The sequence below is a fragment of the Hyalella azteca genome, unplaced genomic scaffold, assembly GCF_000764305.2.
Source record: "Hyalella azteca isolate HAZT.00-mixed unplaced genomic scaffold, Hazt_2.0.2 contig3531, whole genome shotgun sequence".
Lineage (NCBI taxonomy): Eukaryota > Metazoa > Arthropoda > Malacostraca > Amphipoda > Hyalellidae > Hyalella > Hyalella azteca.
This window is the reverse complement of record NW_025933779.1, coordinates 280,709-296,384: the sequence shown is the minus strand read 5'-3', so window position 1 is coordinate 296,384 and position 15,676 is coordinate 280,709. Positions and strand designations below refer to the sequence as shown.

At 38.5% G+C, this 15,676-nt stretch overlaps 2 protein-coding genes across 2 annotated transcripts in view; one reads left to right on the top strand and one right to left on the bottom strand.

Annotated features, from left to right (window-relative positions):
• LOC108672687 (ras-related protein Rac1) overlaps positions 1-8,292 on the top strand; it is a 22,574-nt gene extending 14,282 nt beyond the window's left edge. Inside the window, exons 2-5 of the mRNA XM_018160394.2 lie at positions 2,936-3,007; positions 3,253-3,433; positions 3,883-4,017; positions 4,409-8,292. Coding sequence (XP_018015883.1) covers positions 2,936-3,007; positions 3,253-3,433; positions 3,883-4,017; positions 4,409-4,564 — 544 coding nt within the window. The 3' untranslated portion in view covers positions 4,565-8,292. The remainder of the gene's footprint in view (positions 1-2,935; positions 3,008-3,252; positions 3,434-3,882; positions 4,018-4,408) is intronic.
• LOC108672688 (putative ATP synthase subunit f, mitochondrial) lies at positions 8,288-15,676 on the bottom strand. Its single transcript, XM_018160395.2, has 4 exons — positions 15,514-15,676; positions 9,396-9,517; positions 8,834-8,927; positions 8,288-8,592 (listed from the first exon to the last, which is right to left on the bottom strand). Exons 1-4 carry the CDS (start codon positions 15,590-15,592, stop codon positions 8,561-8,563), a joined length of 327 nt encoding a protein of 108 aa, XP_018015884.1. The 5' UTR covers positions 15,593-15,676; the 3' UTR covers positions 8,288-8,560.

Here is a 15,676-nt window from a genome sequence, read left to right as displayed (position 1 = left end):
TGCATATATGCAGGCATTTATTTGTATAAAGCATGCAAATATGTATTATGTCTGCACCAAATGCGTCTAAATATCGACTGTTGTTCCCTCTAAAAATCGGCTGGTGCTCTCTAGCAGAGCGTCCACACGTCTACTACAGAGCTGCCACGCGCTGCGTAGGTCGAATGTACCGTAAATGGCCTGCGCTGGGTAAGAGCTTCGGCGGCTTCCGCTGTCCTTAACTTGTTTACAAAATGAATATTGTTGAACTATATTCTCTTACCTGTACATGACGAGTGTAATCCTCTAGCCTGTGCATAATGAAATATGCGATGCTTGTGCTCCGCTTTGGAACCTTTCGTGCACCTCTTGCAATGTCTGGCAGTCCCTAGTACTTGATTCATCAAGTGAAATATTTGTTTATTGCGAGCATTTAGTCAGTGATTTATTCAAATTCTTCCCTATGAAATGTAAACTAGCAGGTGTTACGCGTATAGAGCTGCGCACGAGCCTAATGCAATTGTTCATTTCGTATAGGTATGAATTTTAGTTCAATTGAATCCCCTCAAGTTTCTAGTTGGCTGTCTGACATTTCGCTCCTAATTCTTTCATACGACCTTGTTAGTTGGCTTGTAATATGGGGTGCCATAGTTTTTCCAATTATTTATTAATTTTTAAACTTATGCATTAACCACACTCTCATTAAGCTACCGTCTCCCTCTAAGGAAACAAGGGCATTTCAAGTGTTTAGTAGAACATTCATGTTTCTTGATACTCGGTCTTAGTAGTGGGGTCACCGGGACATACCAACTCAGCCTATATGATGGCATAGGGCGTTGGTCACTGATAGTCTTCACTTAAAATCATTTTATAGCACAAATCCTTCAATTAATCTAAACATACCGCGTGTTGTTCAAAACCGATAATCCTTGCTGTATAATCGCAGCAGGAGACCAAGTCTCGAGGCTTTATAAGTTAACAAATTTAACAAAACAAACAATAATTATCCTCCCGACTTGTATTGTACAGCAATAAAAACATTAAATAATGCATAAAAATAAATTATTTACATCGATCCACATATTCTAATTTAATGATACACGTCTGGACCTAACACACTACATACCTTCCCTTGGGCCTCCCGCCGCGTAAGTCTATTAACGCGCACCTTCCGCATTCCAACTTCTAAAATTCTTAACTAAATTATACTAAGCGATAAATAATATCCAAGTAAAATTAATCATGACCCGGAAGACAGTATTAGAACGACACACATGCATTTCCCACAATACAAGATTGGTGATGACTTAATTAGAGCGTTTCTCACTCGCGTCTTGTATCGTTGTGACGGGATATTCTGATCATTGCATATAAAATTGGTGATGACTTAATTAGAGCGTTTCTCACTCGCGTCTTGTAATCGTTGTGACGTTGTGACGTGATACTCTGATCATTGCAAATAAAACTTGCTGGTCACATCACCTGGCGCTGCTGTCGTCTGAGTGTAGTAGTGTGAGGTGCGGCCAAGTGGGCGCGCGAGTGTCGCGGTCGTGCAAGTCTCGTCCTCAGCTGACTTGGTGGCGCGTTGGCGGGATGCCATGGCGCCTTTTTTGGGCTGCAACACCAGGGCTATTTCTGATAGCTTTTGCATTGCCACTCGAGGCCTTTCTATGCATTTGCAGTCCTTGAAATGTCTTTTGGCATTAATGAACACTGTAATTTTCTGCGTGACTAACAATTGGATTACATCTTTTTGGTTAAATTTCATTAGCGATGCGCGTGAATATAGCAGGTCTTAATTTTCCGGTGTCGAAACCATGAGAGTAAAGCAGTGCATTTATATCCTCTTCACTATCATTCTTGATTCTATGTGATGCGTTTCGATGCAGAATAACTCCAATGCTTACGGTAGCACATCTATCGCCTTGAAGAAAGAAACATTGATCATCGCGACGCTTGCATTTACTCGCGCTTGCAGAAGATTGATGCGCGAGTTCCTGTAGAATTTCCTAATTGTTCCTGGCATGCAGTTAGTACTTCTTGTCTAGTCAAGTTCTGCGAGCCGCTCTCGTGCTGCTTACAACTGAATCTGTGCCAACGACGGCGCCTGCATACGCTGGCTGCTTGGCTCCACCACCTGCCTCTACATTAAATGCTCATCAACTTCCTGGTAATCTGTCACCTTGTAATAAGGGCTGCTTAGACCACGGCCTCACCCGCTAAAAGCCTCACGTTGTCCGCTCCTTTTAACCGGACGTAGGAGACATCATCTTCACAAGGTCGCATTATCCTGGCTGTACCAATGTCGTTTGTTCACTTCACAAAAGAAACAAGTTATGAGACGAGACCGTATCTCTCGGCAATATTGAGATTTAGGATGCCAAGCCGCATTTTAATGAGAGAAAAATTTCTTTTAGTTGGGCAGTACCGTATATATGTTGCACGAACGAGACTATGACAGCTTCTGAACAACAATAGGCATGATACTATATCGAACACTAACATGTAAAAAATCTTTAACAGCCGATGAAGCAAATGAAACCAGTAACTGGAGAGGCTTACAGGCCGTCGTGTTCGGTCCTTTTCGGAATCATGTTATATCATGTCGACTGAGGCTCCTGGTAAAAAATATAATGGAAATTTAAATTGGAAAGTCGACTGCATGAACGTTTTAATCGATACTACAGTCGATGACAGTCAAATTTTGTCTCTGATTGTTGACGGGATGATCGACAATCCACTCGATGATCGTTGTTCTGATATGGTACGAAAAGTTTCCCATAGTTTATGTGCGGCAAAATTATGAATATAGCAACTGTCCACAACCTCCTAAAGGTTAAGCACTGTTCAGTGTACATGCTGTTTCGCAATTTTGGTATCTTCTCACTGCTAATATTATGATCACAGAGTATAGTTTTTTTTCACCATGTAATATTTTTCATTTTTTCTCCCCCAGAGCGGTGGGTAAGACCTGCCTCCTGATCAGCTACACCACGAACGCCTTCCCTGGAGAATACATCCCCACAGTGTACGTATTTTGTTCACTATGCGATGCATTGCGTCAGGAAATAACTTACCATTTGCTTGCATCGTGCACTTGATAGACACTAGAACACAATCGTCTGACCCTGGGTCGTTTTCTGAAGCGCTTACATTGGTCTTAATTCCGTTTATTGCCAAAACTTTCTATATTATATTTCCTTTGAAATTCATTAACGACGAGTTCTCATTAAATCCGCACTGGAGTATTTCTAAATGATGGTTGCACTGCAGTTTCGACAACTACTCGGCAAATGTGATGGTGGACGGCAAGCCCATCAACTTGGGTCTGTGGGACACAGCTGGTCAGGAGGACTACGACCGTCTGCGGCCGCTCTCTTACCCCCAGACTGACGTCTTCCTCATCTGCTTCTCCCTCGTCAACCCTGCCAGCTTCGAGAACGTCAGAGCTAAGGTAACGTATTATTGTCTCAACACATGCATTTGAGGGAGTTTTTATGTTACATTAACTTGTTAACATCTTATTGTCTCCTCGCGTTCTTTGGATGGAGTTATCATGTTACATTTACTTGTTAACATCTTATTGTCTCACTACGTTCATTGGATGGAATTTTCACGTTACATTAACTTGTTAACATCTTATTGTCTCATCACGTTCATTTGATGGAATTTTCATGTTACGTTAACTTGTAGCTCCGATAACTATTTCTGGACCATTCGCTGCCGAGATGAATTGCTTCCTACTCACCTTGAACTTACTGAGAATTGAATGATTACGCCTCCACTTCCCCATACTTTAAGTCGTTGGAGGTATTTCCTCTACTGCTTTTTCTTAAGCTGATTGTGCAGTGGAGCTTGACTCCTTGTATAAACTACTAAGCTGATGTGTGTGGTACATTCCAGTGGTATCCTGAAGTACGGCATCACTGCCCCAGTACTCCCATCATCCTGGTGGGCACCAAGCTCGACTTGAGAGACGACAAGGACACCCTAGAGAAGCTCAAAGACAAGAAGCTCCAGCCCATCTCTTACCCTCAGGTGAAGCGCGTGAACTTTCAAGTGATGTTCGGTGCAGAAACTTTCCAAGAATCGCTCTTAAGAGCTAATTTTATACTCTTATCTTATTCAAAGATAAGATAAGAGTAAAGAGTTCAGTATTAAATCGTCAAATACTTATATTCCTAAAATATTATTGGCAAGAAGTCTAGTCATGCTGTCTTTAGTCCGTTTTTTTATTCAAATGTATTCCTAGACTAGTATTTGAAAGCAGCGATGCATCATATTAGAGGCACTTCGGAACTCAAACTGGCTTCTTCACAATCCTCTTATCTGACTCTTGAATTGTTTATTGTTCGTAAGTGTCTTCAAGAACTTGCCTTGTCACGCGTCAACTGTATCTATCTATTATGATCAGCATTGATGTTTTCAGGGCCTGTCTATGGCGAAGGAAGTTGGCGCCGTGAAGTACCTGGAGTGCTCAGCGCTGACGCAGAAGGGCCTCAAGACTGTGTTCGATGAAGCCATCCGTGCTGTGCTGTGTCCCGTACCGCGCGCCAAGCCTAAGCGCCGTTGCGTGCTCATCTAAACCCTCGCTCCATAGACTACCCCTTACTACTGCCTCATTCTTGGCTCAATATGCCAGGCCGGGTCTTGTGAGGTCATTCTTCTTTCATACATTTCGCTGCTTCCTAACCCAGCCATCAATATTTATATGGAAAACTTCCTATCCTTCACCACTTCACTGCTCCTTCAATGTTTGCGAAGAACATCATGATCGTGTTATGAATCTAAACAGCACTTATCTGTTGATATTTGTTATAACTGAGGATAAAAATGGGATCATGTCGACTAACCCTTCACTGGCGATCAATAAAACATTCATTAGAAGATACCATCATGACTAAGAAGGAATTCTTTCATGACAAAATCGCCCAGTAAGAGAAATCTTCAAAGAGATCAGCCATTGCCATCGCCGCTGGAACACTGCGACAGCAACATCTTAGTGTACCGTATATTCAGCCAATCAACTGAACGTCAATATATCATCTCTTGATGTATGCACGCGCGCAAACTCTACCTATTCTTGTCCAGGAGTTACTTGGTCATTCGAGTCCACACAAACCGAGCTAGGAAATCTTTGTTTTGTATCTTGTGTTTTTCTCGGACAATTTCGTGTGATACGCAATCGATTATTTTCTGAAGAGTGATAAACTTTTTCATGTATTCACAATGTCTTCTTTTAGTCTTTGTTCTCGCTATATTATGTGGCAGTTCGTCAAAGAAAACTCAATGGGAAAAGTAAATATAGTTTGGGAAAAGGTTCAGCTTATTGAACGACTCCGGAGCCAGTATGGTACGTAATCCCGACTACAGCGCTGAGAAATACATTGTTTCGATAGACGATGGCCACGAAGTATCAAATTATTGTTTCTTATGGGTAAATATATATATATATTTATTTATGGTGCACGGATTTATGATCTATATTATGGCCATGTTAAAGATGAGGTACTAATTTGGAGGAACAAATGTTTTGAATAATTTTTGAAATACTGAAAGATTTAATGCCTAGCTAAGGGGCCATTATCATGTTGACCAAATGTCCTGCTTGTTCCATTACGTATGGGGCTTCTGTTCACAGCCCAGATTGGCTCAATGTCCAGCCTAAGATCCTCGGTAGTGTATCCGCTCTTGACTTGTCTCAGAAATATTAGCAAATTTATCAATAAGCCTAAATTTGGCCTTGCTCCTCGTGGCGCTTCAGAATTCTTATTTTTCATTTTTTCGATAGCATCGGCTGTGCATGATCAGGTAGCTTCACGGTACTGCTAATTTCTTCTCATCGCTGAGGTTTGTTCAACAGAAAATGTCGTTTCCAGGCTTTCTGATAAGTCCATAATTTGCTTCTTTGTATGTGCTCCAGAAGCTGACGTCATGTGCACTTAACTGTTCCTCTTAAGGAAATTCAATGTCTCTAGTGCAGTTGTCAATTTTCAGCCTTTCTGTATGTAGAGGACTTCAACCAATCTGATGCGGACTTGCTTGCGTTCACACAGCAATTCTTCGCCTGAGCCCATACCGTGACGCATGGACCTGCACAAAAGATGGTCGTGTTTGCCTGCTAGCCTTTTAAGTGCGTGTGGTGTATGCTGGTCTGGAGGTGTGCGTCGCTTTTTTTTAATTATCGACACTTCTTAATTACTGGCAAAAAGGAGTTCATGACGCTGCGTATTCGGTTTGAATATCCATGCTCAAATACATAGCGTGATCTCACATCCTCATGTGGAGCATGTGCGTATGTGTGCTCGATGATATCTACTCAGACTTGCGCAACGTGTGGCGATGTTCTAGCCAGCAACTTGATCTTGTGGTTCTCTTCAGTTTCTCCGCTCCCGTGTAAGATATACACTAACCATCCATCGTCAACTGAAATTATTTCAGGTGGGATATCGCGGTAATGTTTTTTTTCCATTGCAATTTAGATCATTGACATTTATTTTCTAGGCCGTCTTGTTGAGTACATCAGCTCATAAGCAAATATATATATGCTAGAACTTAGCCCGCAGTTTGATCACTCTCTTGACATATCATTCACCGAGCAGCAACATAAGTCTCCAAAATAGTATAAATTGTGTTTGACTCTAGTAGTATATTTTGATAAACTCTAAATTAAACTTGCATATATCTTCATGCATTGTTTTCGGTAAGCACGAAATTTTCTTTATTTGTAATACTTGAATCAGCGAAACTGTAAGCTTTCCTATTTATTTTTAGTCGAGTTTCCTGTTCAGAGGCTGTTCGGACTGATGACAATTTCAACGCAGCATGTCGCACACGCGTGTTGTCCAGCCATGTGTAAACCCCCCATTCTAGTACCAATCAAAAATAGAGACGATTTTTCTCTTTGTGTTCACAATTCTAGTGGGCCTTACAGGGGGTTGTTACTCGCCAATTCTGACAGAATGCATGTGTAGAACGCACAAATACTTGTTCGCTGTCCCTGAATCACGCACAGAAACTGACAACGTAAAAAATTCAGCCCACAGAAAGAGTTTTCGCATGGAACGTCAGGCGGAAATAGTCATTCTTCAATAGTAAATAGTCTTCAATAGTCAATACACTTTTTTTCCTTAATCATGACATTAACTATGTATTGGGAGCAAATAACCGCATATCTTTTCACATCTGTCACTGATTACAATATCAGTTTAATACCTAGATTTTCCCCGATGATCCTTCGACATTCACATGAGATAGCGTGCGAGGAAACGTTTCATTACGTGCACGCACGCCAGAACTACACTTATTTCTGCACTCGCTTTCAAGGCCAGCTGACTGATAGCTGCTCACTCATATTTTTTCCGGATGTAGTTTTGCTCCGCTAATTTCACTTGCTAGGAAAATACTTATTCGATGGCGAGACTGTGCTACTTTACTTCCGACCATCACTGTTGACGTGGAGCTCGCTCGTCCAGCTCGTATTGACTGAGGGGAGAAAATTATCGCCCTGAAGTATTCATGCTAAATAGTTCCCTCTTTTCGTTGTTTGAATAATTATTTTCAGATCTTACGTATAAGTATACATAAATATATTTATCTATGAAATACGTCTTTTAACGGTCGAAGTATTGAGTGGTACTTGTACATAATAGTATACAATGTATTTAGGGACCTTTAGTACTTAGATTTCAGCTCATACTTCTAACAAACGCAAAATTTTATCGCTTATCTAGCTTCGTATTCAGTTCAGTCGGGTTGTAAGGCGTATTTAGATAAGGTCGCTTTACTGATAACCTGTGCTGGCTACTAATTAAGTTGATGTTGGGGTGATTTCTGATATTTCTTGAATGTGCAAGATCGTAGTTGTCGAGATATATTTGATCGGACGTTTAGTTATGGTTTTCTATCATTCCCTAGTATTTACCATCATGAATGACCTCAGGCCGAGTCACAGTTTGTGCAGTTCAGCTAGCGCTTTTTACAGCCAGGCCTTCTTGCTCTTGAATTTCTGGAATACGTTTCATGAACTTGATATGCTTTGTGATGTACAGCTTTACTCTCAACATGTAGTTGCATTGTTTCTGACCCGCAAAATCGGCCTGATTTTTAAATTTGTTTGCGTGTTACGAAAGTATCTTTGATGATGGTAATTGATAACTGCTAATTTATACGTTAAAAAATCATGCTTGTTCAGTGATTTCATTGCTTTTTGTGTCACTTATTGACTGTACACGATTTGCGACTGTTGATGTTTGTAAAGTGTTTTTACATTTGTAAATAATGCGAGACGTGAGTAAAGATACGTAAATAGTATGGGGAATTTTATTTTATCCCTTTAGTACATCTGATTCCGATTACAATGATCAATTGCATGTAGTCTATAGTAGCAACTGCCTGATCACTGACACCATCATTGCAACAAAATGGACAAATTCATGAACAACTTACGACCGCTTCAAAATTACACATTATCTGATGAATTTATTGAGACTGAAAAAACATCATGTGGTCTAGCGAAAATTTATTGATATATTACATTGCTTGGCTTCTACTTCCTCCTGAGATGGTGAAGGATGAAGGCTTACCAATGGTACTTCTGAGTGCGATGTGCCTCTGAAAAATAGAAGGTAGCGTGTCAGTACAGGAAGAATTAATTCTAGCTGAGGTAAATGGAAAGATGATTTATTGTTAGACTTCGCCAGACAGAGCAGCTAACTAGGCCACAAGTTGGCCGCTCAACTAGGCCACTTAAGAATACTTCGATTACCCTAGGCATTCAATATCTCTAGAATTTATTAATTTCATTACAATTTTAGCTTACATTATAGGAAACGACAAAAACGTTCGTACTTACTGTACTTAGTGTAGTTGATCAAATAGAAGAAGGCCATGCTTCCTACTGCGATCTGGATGAAGGGGGCCACACCCATTTTCTCGGGGAGGAGGTACTGCAAGGGAATGTCTTCATTACAATCTTTGCCTTGACTAGATCCGTCAACAGCGTTACGGTGTTGATCGATCCAACCCTCAATAAGAAAAACAAAATTTCCAGCTGATGCGTGATAATGATAGTTTTCTGAAGTTATGAAAAGTTCAGTGAGGGAGCTTGTTTGCAATGAAGCTTTAGCTTTAAGGACTAAGCAATCTGTTATAGTACTAATAAAGACTTCCAGTATAATGAAAGTTAATTTCAAACATAAGCAATTGCATTTCATCAGGTATTACTGAAGAATTGAGAAGTCTTGATGTTCCAATTAGCAAAGCTTAAAAAATATAATACAGATGTGTGACTTGAAGAGAATATCAAAGTAAAAATAGTCTCGTAATTGAAACAATATAATGTAAACGTGTGACAACAAGAACATGAAGAGAAAATCAAAGTAAAATCTTATCACTGAAGTAACATGGAACTGAACCTTTTGCTGCCAGCGCCACCAGGCTCTAGAGACAGCCTGTGTTGCTGCTCGAGGCGTCTTGTTGCGGCGAGCCAGCCAGCTGCCAAGCTCACGCAGCCTCACTTGAGTGAACGGAGTATCTTCTGAAAAATAACAATTTTATTAAGTAATAAATTGTTACATTTATGTAGCCTGAAAAAAATTAGAAATGTCAAGATATTATTTACATAAGTAATAAATTGTTACATTTATGTAGCCTGAAAAAAATTAGAAATGTCAGGGTATTATTTACATAAGTAATAAATTGTTAAATTTATGTAGCCTGAAACAAATTAGAAATGTCAGGATACTATTTACATAAGTAATAGATTGTTAAATTTTTGTAGCCTGAAACAAATTAGAAATGTCAGGATACTATTTACATAAGTAGGTAATAAATTGTTAAATTTATGTAGCCTGAAAAAAATTGGAAATTTCAAGATATTATTTACATAAGTAATAAATTGTTACATTTATGTAGCCTGAAACAAATTAGAAATGTCGGGATATTATTTACATAAGTAATTAAGCAATGATGCAGCCCAATTCTAAATGATTAGTAGAAAGGACTCATTAGTATCAGATATATATTTGCTTTAGTTGTACTACGAAGATTAATGTATTTGAAACTTCAGGAGTACTTTGAACACCAACGACTGTGTCCCTGTACAGCCACACCAGTCATGGGAATGAGTAAGAGAACATGGAAATTTGACAGTCAATGTGTGTTCAGAAGAAAAACTTAGTGTTAATACATTTATCAAGCCTTTATATACAGGTAAACTATAAGCACATTGCAATATAATGCAATCCTTCCAACCTAAGTTAACCTAATGATTTAAGAGGCATTTCTCATATTTGTAAATCTGCAGAGCTACACATAACTACCAATGAAGTGAACCATTAGCTGATCTTATACAAAAAACAATGATAAATCCATGAATTCCTGAATAAACAATTCTTAACCTCACAATCATTAGAAAAATTTTATAATTTGATAAACCTAGTTTAGTGACCACTAAATGATGATCTCACAATTATTCTATTAAATTTATGTCAACTTATGATTTACTAAAATATGAAATGTATTTATAAATTAATTTTCCAATGTCATCAATAGAACCACAACCAGAAAAACTTTTAAGATTGTGGAAATTATATTTGGGCAAAAAGCTTTGAACTTCTCAAGGCCTTAGAAAATAATAATTGTATGCATTGTTAGGAGTTAAGAAGCACTTAATGGCATCAAAATAAGTTTACAAAGCCATGCCTTATCACGAATTGATAAGTTTTACATTACCAGAGCTGAATTCAAATTTTATGAGAAATATCTTTTTAAATTGTTACAAGAGCTACATACTAGCTTTGGTTAAGTTAGTGCCAAAACTTTTCTTTTAGAGAGGTTAAGGGTATGGCCACTAGGTATTTTTTAATCTTATGAGAAAAAACTTCAACACTTTGAGCTTGCTTGAAGAGATTTGTAGAGATTAGAAGCTTGTGCGCCACCTCTGCATGGAGCATTAAAACCAAGACATTTTTTTTCCAGTTTTAGGTCATTAATTTGAATGTGCTATACTCTCCACGTTATTTGGTAGTGAAAAATTTCACAAAATGAATCTCTGGCTCACTTGTGAAGCAATTAATTAACAAAAGTAATTAATTAACAAAATGAATCTCTGGCTCACTTGTGACTCACAAGAAGTAAGATGTGCAGTGTAAACCAGAAATAATTCTGCCTGATGTGTTGTGCACAAAGGTTGGTTGGATGTACACACATGGCTGTATACAGTGGCAGAGAATGGCTATATGACAACCCCAGTTTTTTCTAAATATTTTTTCATGAATAGAGAAATACTGGATTCTAATTATACTAGGCTAAACTATGTTTAAAAATGGTTCCAATGCTATAAAAAAAATATAGTAAAAAAATAATTTTCTCTAAATATACTAGAAGAAATGATGAAATTTCAAAAAACCTAGGCGGAAATGGTTATAAGATCAAGATGGGCTTTTCTGCATTTTTGTATCTTTTTGTAATATTTTTAAGTTAAAAAGGACAGCAACATCAAGAATATCCTGATTTTTGTCATTTAGGGTACTTATGGTGTAGGTATTTCTGGTGTACTTTTGGTGTAGTTCAGTGTCCTCATTTACATTTTTTTAAAGTAAGAAAAGATGCCAAAAGGGAAAGGACTAACAGAGGCCAAGAAGGCGCAGATTTTGGCCTTTGAGAAATGCGGTAGAAGCTACGCAGAACACCGCAGAAGAAAACTCTCAAAAACTATTGTATAATCATTTTTCCTAATCCGGATGGCTACGGATCATGAATGCACCCTGGACCAACCCCAAAATTAATCAACAGGCATCTTAGGCAACTGTTTTCAAAGGCTTCTAAAGCTGGCACTACCTCTACTTCTATAAAATTGATCACTGGAGTTCATGTGAAAGCACAATTCATCCATCAGATATTGCATGATGCGCAGAAATTCATGGACATGATGTACAAAAATCTGGTGGAATTCATCGTAAATTTATTAGTCATAATCTGCTTTTCTGGCCAGTTTCAAGCCGAAGCTGAAGAAGTAACTTTCTGTCAAGAATATTCAGATTTCCTACACCAGCCTAACCGTGCGGTGCATCCCCACTTCACCTGTGTTTGCCTAGCAGTTCTGAGAAGGCATACCTGCAGCATCTTATCTCGGCCGTGGTCTTGCTCTCCTCTTGGTCTGATGCTATGGTGGCTCGATGAGAACGTGGTTCCTCTACCTTAAGCTCAGACGTTCTCCTGCTCGTTAGCGGTGGCACGCTGGTGCTACACTCCTTAAAGCTCTGGAGACATCAGAGGTGAGGCTTGATTCTAGGCCAGAACCTGCTTACCTCGTTCCAAGCCAATTTCTCAAAATTGGATTCATGATCCTTTAGGAGTGCAGTGTTAATAAATTGTGAATTCCACCAGTTTTTGTTAATCACTGAGATTTATTATGCTGTCTGCTTTATTAAACCGATTTTTCAACTTTGGTTTTGTCTACCTGGAGATGTGATGTTTTTGGCCAGCCATGGATAACCAAGCCAGCCATGAATCTATCCTGCAAACTTAAATAAATCTTGTTCAAGTTTCTAGTAGCAAATCCTACCTTATTTTCCTCAATCATTGAATTAGGTAGTGGCGGTCAATTACTTAGAGCAGAAATTCACAGTTGTCTCATTTAGATTAAATTCAATTCAATATTCAATATTTTTGTATACAAGAAGCGAAAAAGTGCCCCTATGGCTATGCTCATACAAAAGCATATTATCAACCTACTAAAACTTGCTGAAAAAAATTAGTTTATCAGAGAGGAATTATATTAGGAGATGAATCAAATTTCAATCTTGATTGTTCAGATGGATTGCAAAGCTATTGGCACCACCTAGACCATGAGCCTCAATTCTTTTCCAAGTGGCAATCTGGTGTTGGTTTGGTCATGGTTTGGGGTGTGTTTAGCTGAAAGGGAAAAATCAACTCTAGCTATTTTACAAGGGAGACAAGATTCCGAGGCATACAAGCACAAGCTATTTCACCATTTTCTTCTTTTTGCCAATGACAAACATGAGGGATCATATGTTTTTCATCAAGACAATGCTTTGATTGATACTTCAATGTCAGCAAACAAGTGGTTCCAAGAGCAGAATATTGCCGTGTTGTTGTGGCCAGCACTTAGTCGTGACCTCAACCCCATTGAAAACCTATAGAGCATATTGGCAAGGGATGTTTACCGAAATGAGTGCAAGTTCCAAACTTTCAATCTGTGAATGACCTGAGCATGGCTATCTTTTGTTTCTGGGATAAAATTCCTCAAAAGACTGGATTATTTGGTAAATAGCATGGGAAGATGATGCATTGAAGTAATCAAGGCGAAAGGGTAAGATTGCCTTTTAAAACAAGTGCATGTGATCCACAAATGGGAAAACATATCTTTGTCTTATAACCATTTCCACCTAAGTTTATCTAAATTTCATAATTTCTTTTCATATATTTTTCTGTGTGGCATTGAAACTGTTTTTAAATGCAGCTTAGCCTTGTAGGGTAAACACGGTATATTCCGACACATAAAGGACGCATCGAGAAATGAAAAACTAAAAAAAAACATATGTGTTACCAAAGTTTTGTTTGCTTTAAGTGACTCTCAAAACACTGCACGACGCACCAGCAATGCTGAAACGTCACAAAATGTTGCCATATTTATTTAAAAGCCTTAGAATGCAAACCTACCAAATCCCTATAGTCAACACTGTGTGTGACTATATTCGGCACGCGGTGAGATGTATTCCAACCGCGCTTCAAATTGTACTAATACGTAATTCCGACATCCACGTGTTCGAATTCCGATCGCTGTGTGAGCTGTATTGGAATATGACATGGCTTTCTTTGAATTAGAACACTATTGAATATTGAGCACTACTTAATTAGGCTTTTAATTAACAATTATTAAGCTTTTAATTAAGAAAATGTTAATTTTTGCACACAGCTTGGAATGAGCTGTGTGTGTCCAATTCAAGTTGTGTCGGAATTAGTTTTTATGTGTCTAAATCCATTTCTCAACTTAATCATCTATTAATTTATTTACCACTTGAAATCAGCAAATACAAGTATACTTAAAGGATTCCTAATATATTACAGACATATTTAAAAGTCTCAAACCATAATATTCTTTCTACACAAACAGTTTATCACTATATGGTAGAGCAAGGTCAACTGTCAACTTTGACACATTTTTTGATGATCTCATTGGGTGGTATGCACCGTCTCTCTTTGGATCTCAACATTTTCCCGCTAGATGGCTTAGACCTAGTGTTTTGGTAGTAGTTTGACGCGCAAATGTATGACATCACTATTTCAACAATCAACGAACCACGAACGCATGGAACTAAAACAAAGCTTAATATAAAGGAAAAACTAGAGAGGTGTCGGAATTACCCACGATGTCGGAATATACCGCGTTTACTCTATTGTTAAAATCCAGTATTTTTCTATGCAGAAAAAAAATATTTAGAAAATTCTAGGTGGTTGTATATCCATTTTGGTCACTGTGCATACATAGGGTAAACGCGGTATATTCCGACATCGTAGGTAATTCCGTCACCTCTCCAGCTTTTCCTTTATATTAAGCTTTGTTTTAGTTCCATGCGTTCATTGATGGTTGAAATGGTGACGTCATACATTTGCGTGTCGAAATACTGCAAAAACACTAGGTCTTGGCCATTTAGTGGGAAAATACTAAGATCCAAAGAGAGACAATGCATGCCACGTGGTGAGATCATCGAAAAATGTGTCAAATTTGACAGTTGACATGGCTCTACCAAATAGTGAATAACTGTTTTTATAGGAAGAATATTATGGCTTGAGACTTTTAAATCTGTCTCTTATACACATCTAGATGTGTATAAGAGACAGCTATTTGGTAGAGCATGGTCAACTGTCAAATTTGACACATTTTTCGATGATCTCACCAGGTGGCATGCATTGTCTCTCTTTGGATCTCAATATTTTCCCACTAGATGGCCATGACCTAGTGTTTTTGCAGTATTTCGACACGTAAATGTATGACGTCACCATTTCAACCATCAAGGAATGCATGGAACTAAAACAAAGCTTAATATAAAGGAAAAACTAGAGAGGTGACGGAATTACCTACGATGTCGGAATATACCGCGTTTACCCTACTTAGAATTGGACAATTGGAGAATATTTACAACTTGTTGTGGTCTTGCACATGCAACTCACTCAGCACGCTCCAATTTTTCTCTGCTAAACAGTTTGGTCACCATGTCAATTTGACCTGACATAGGTATAAGTAGCCTAGCAGGTAGTTGGGATCAAACCCATAAAGAATAAAATATTCATTCACAGCTGGGTAAATAATACTTATGGGCAAAGTTTACCAAACATGTCAATACTTAAAACAACATGTAATTAGGTATTGTCAATTTTCTAAAAGTGATATATTAATTTTCTATTCGTAAATGGATAGGCCTATTTATGAAGAAAGTAAGCACTTGCTCCTTGGACCCACATGATATTGTCTTGTCTTATCCTACAATTTCTTATACACCAACTCACTTTTTCCATAGAAACGTGCAGGATCGTAAGGTCCGTGAACCTTGGGATTAAATTCAGCGGGATATTCTCCCCAAACCATCCTGACGTAGATATTCTCGTCCTAGATAACTACCGGTTGACCAATTCGTAACAACCGACACCGACGATTGCGAATGTCTAAGCA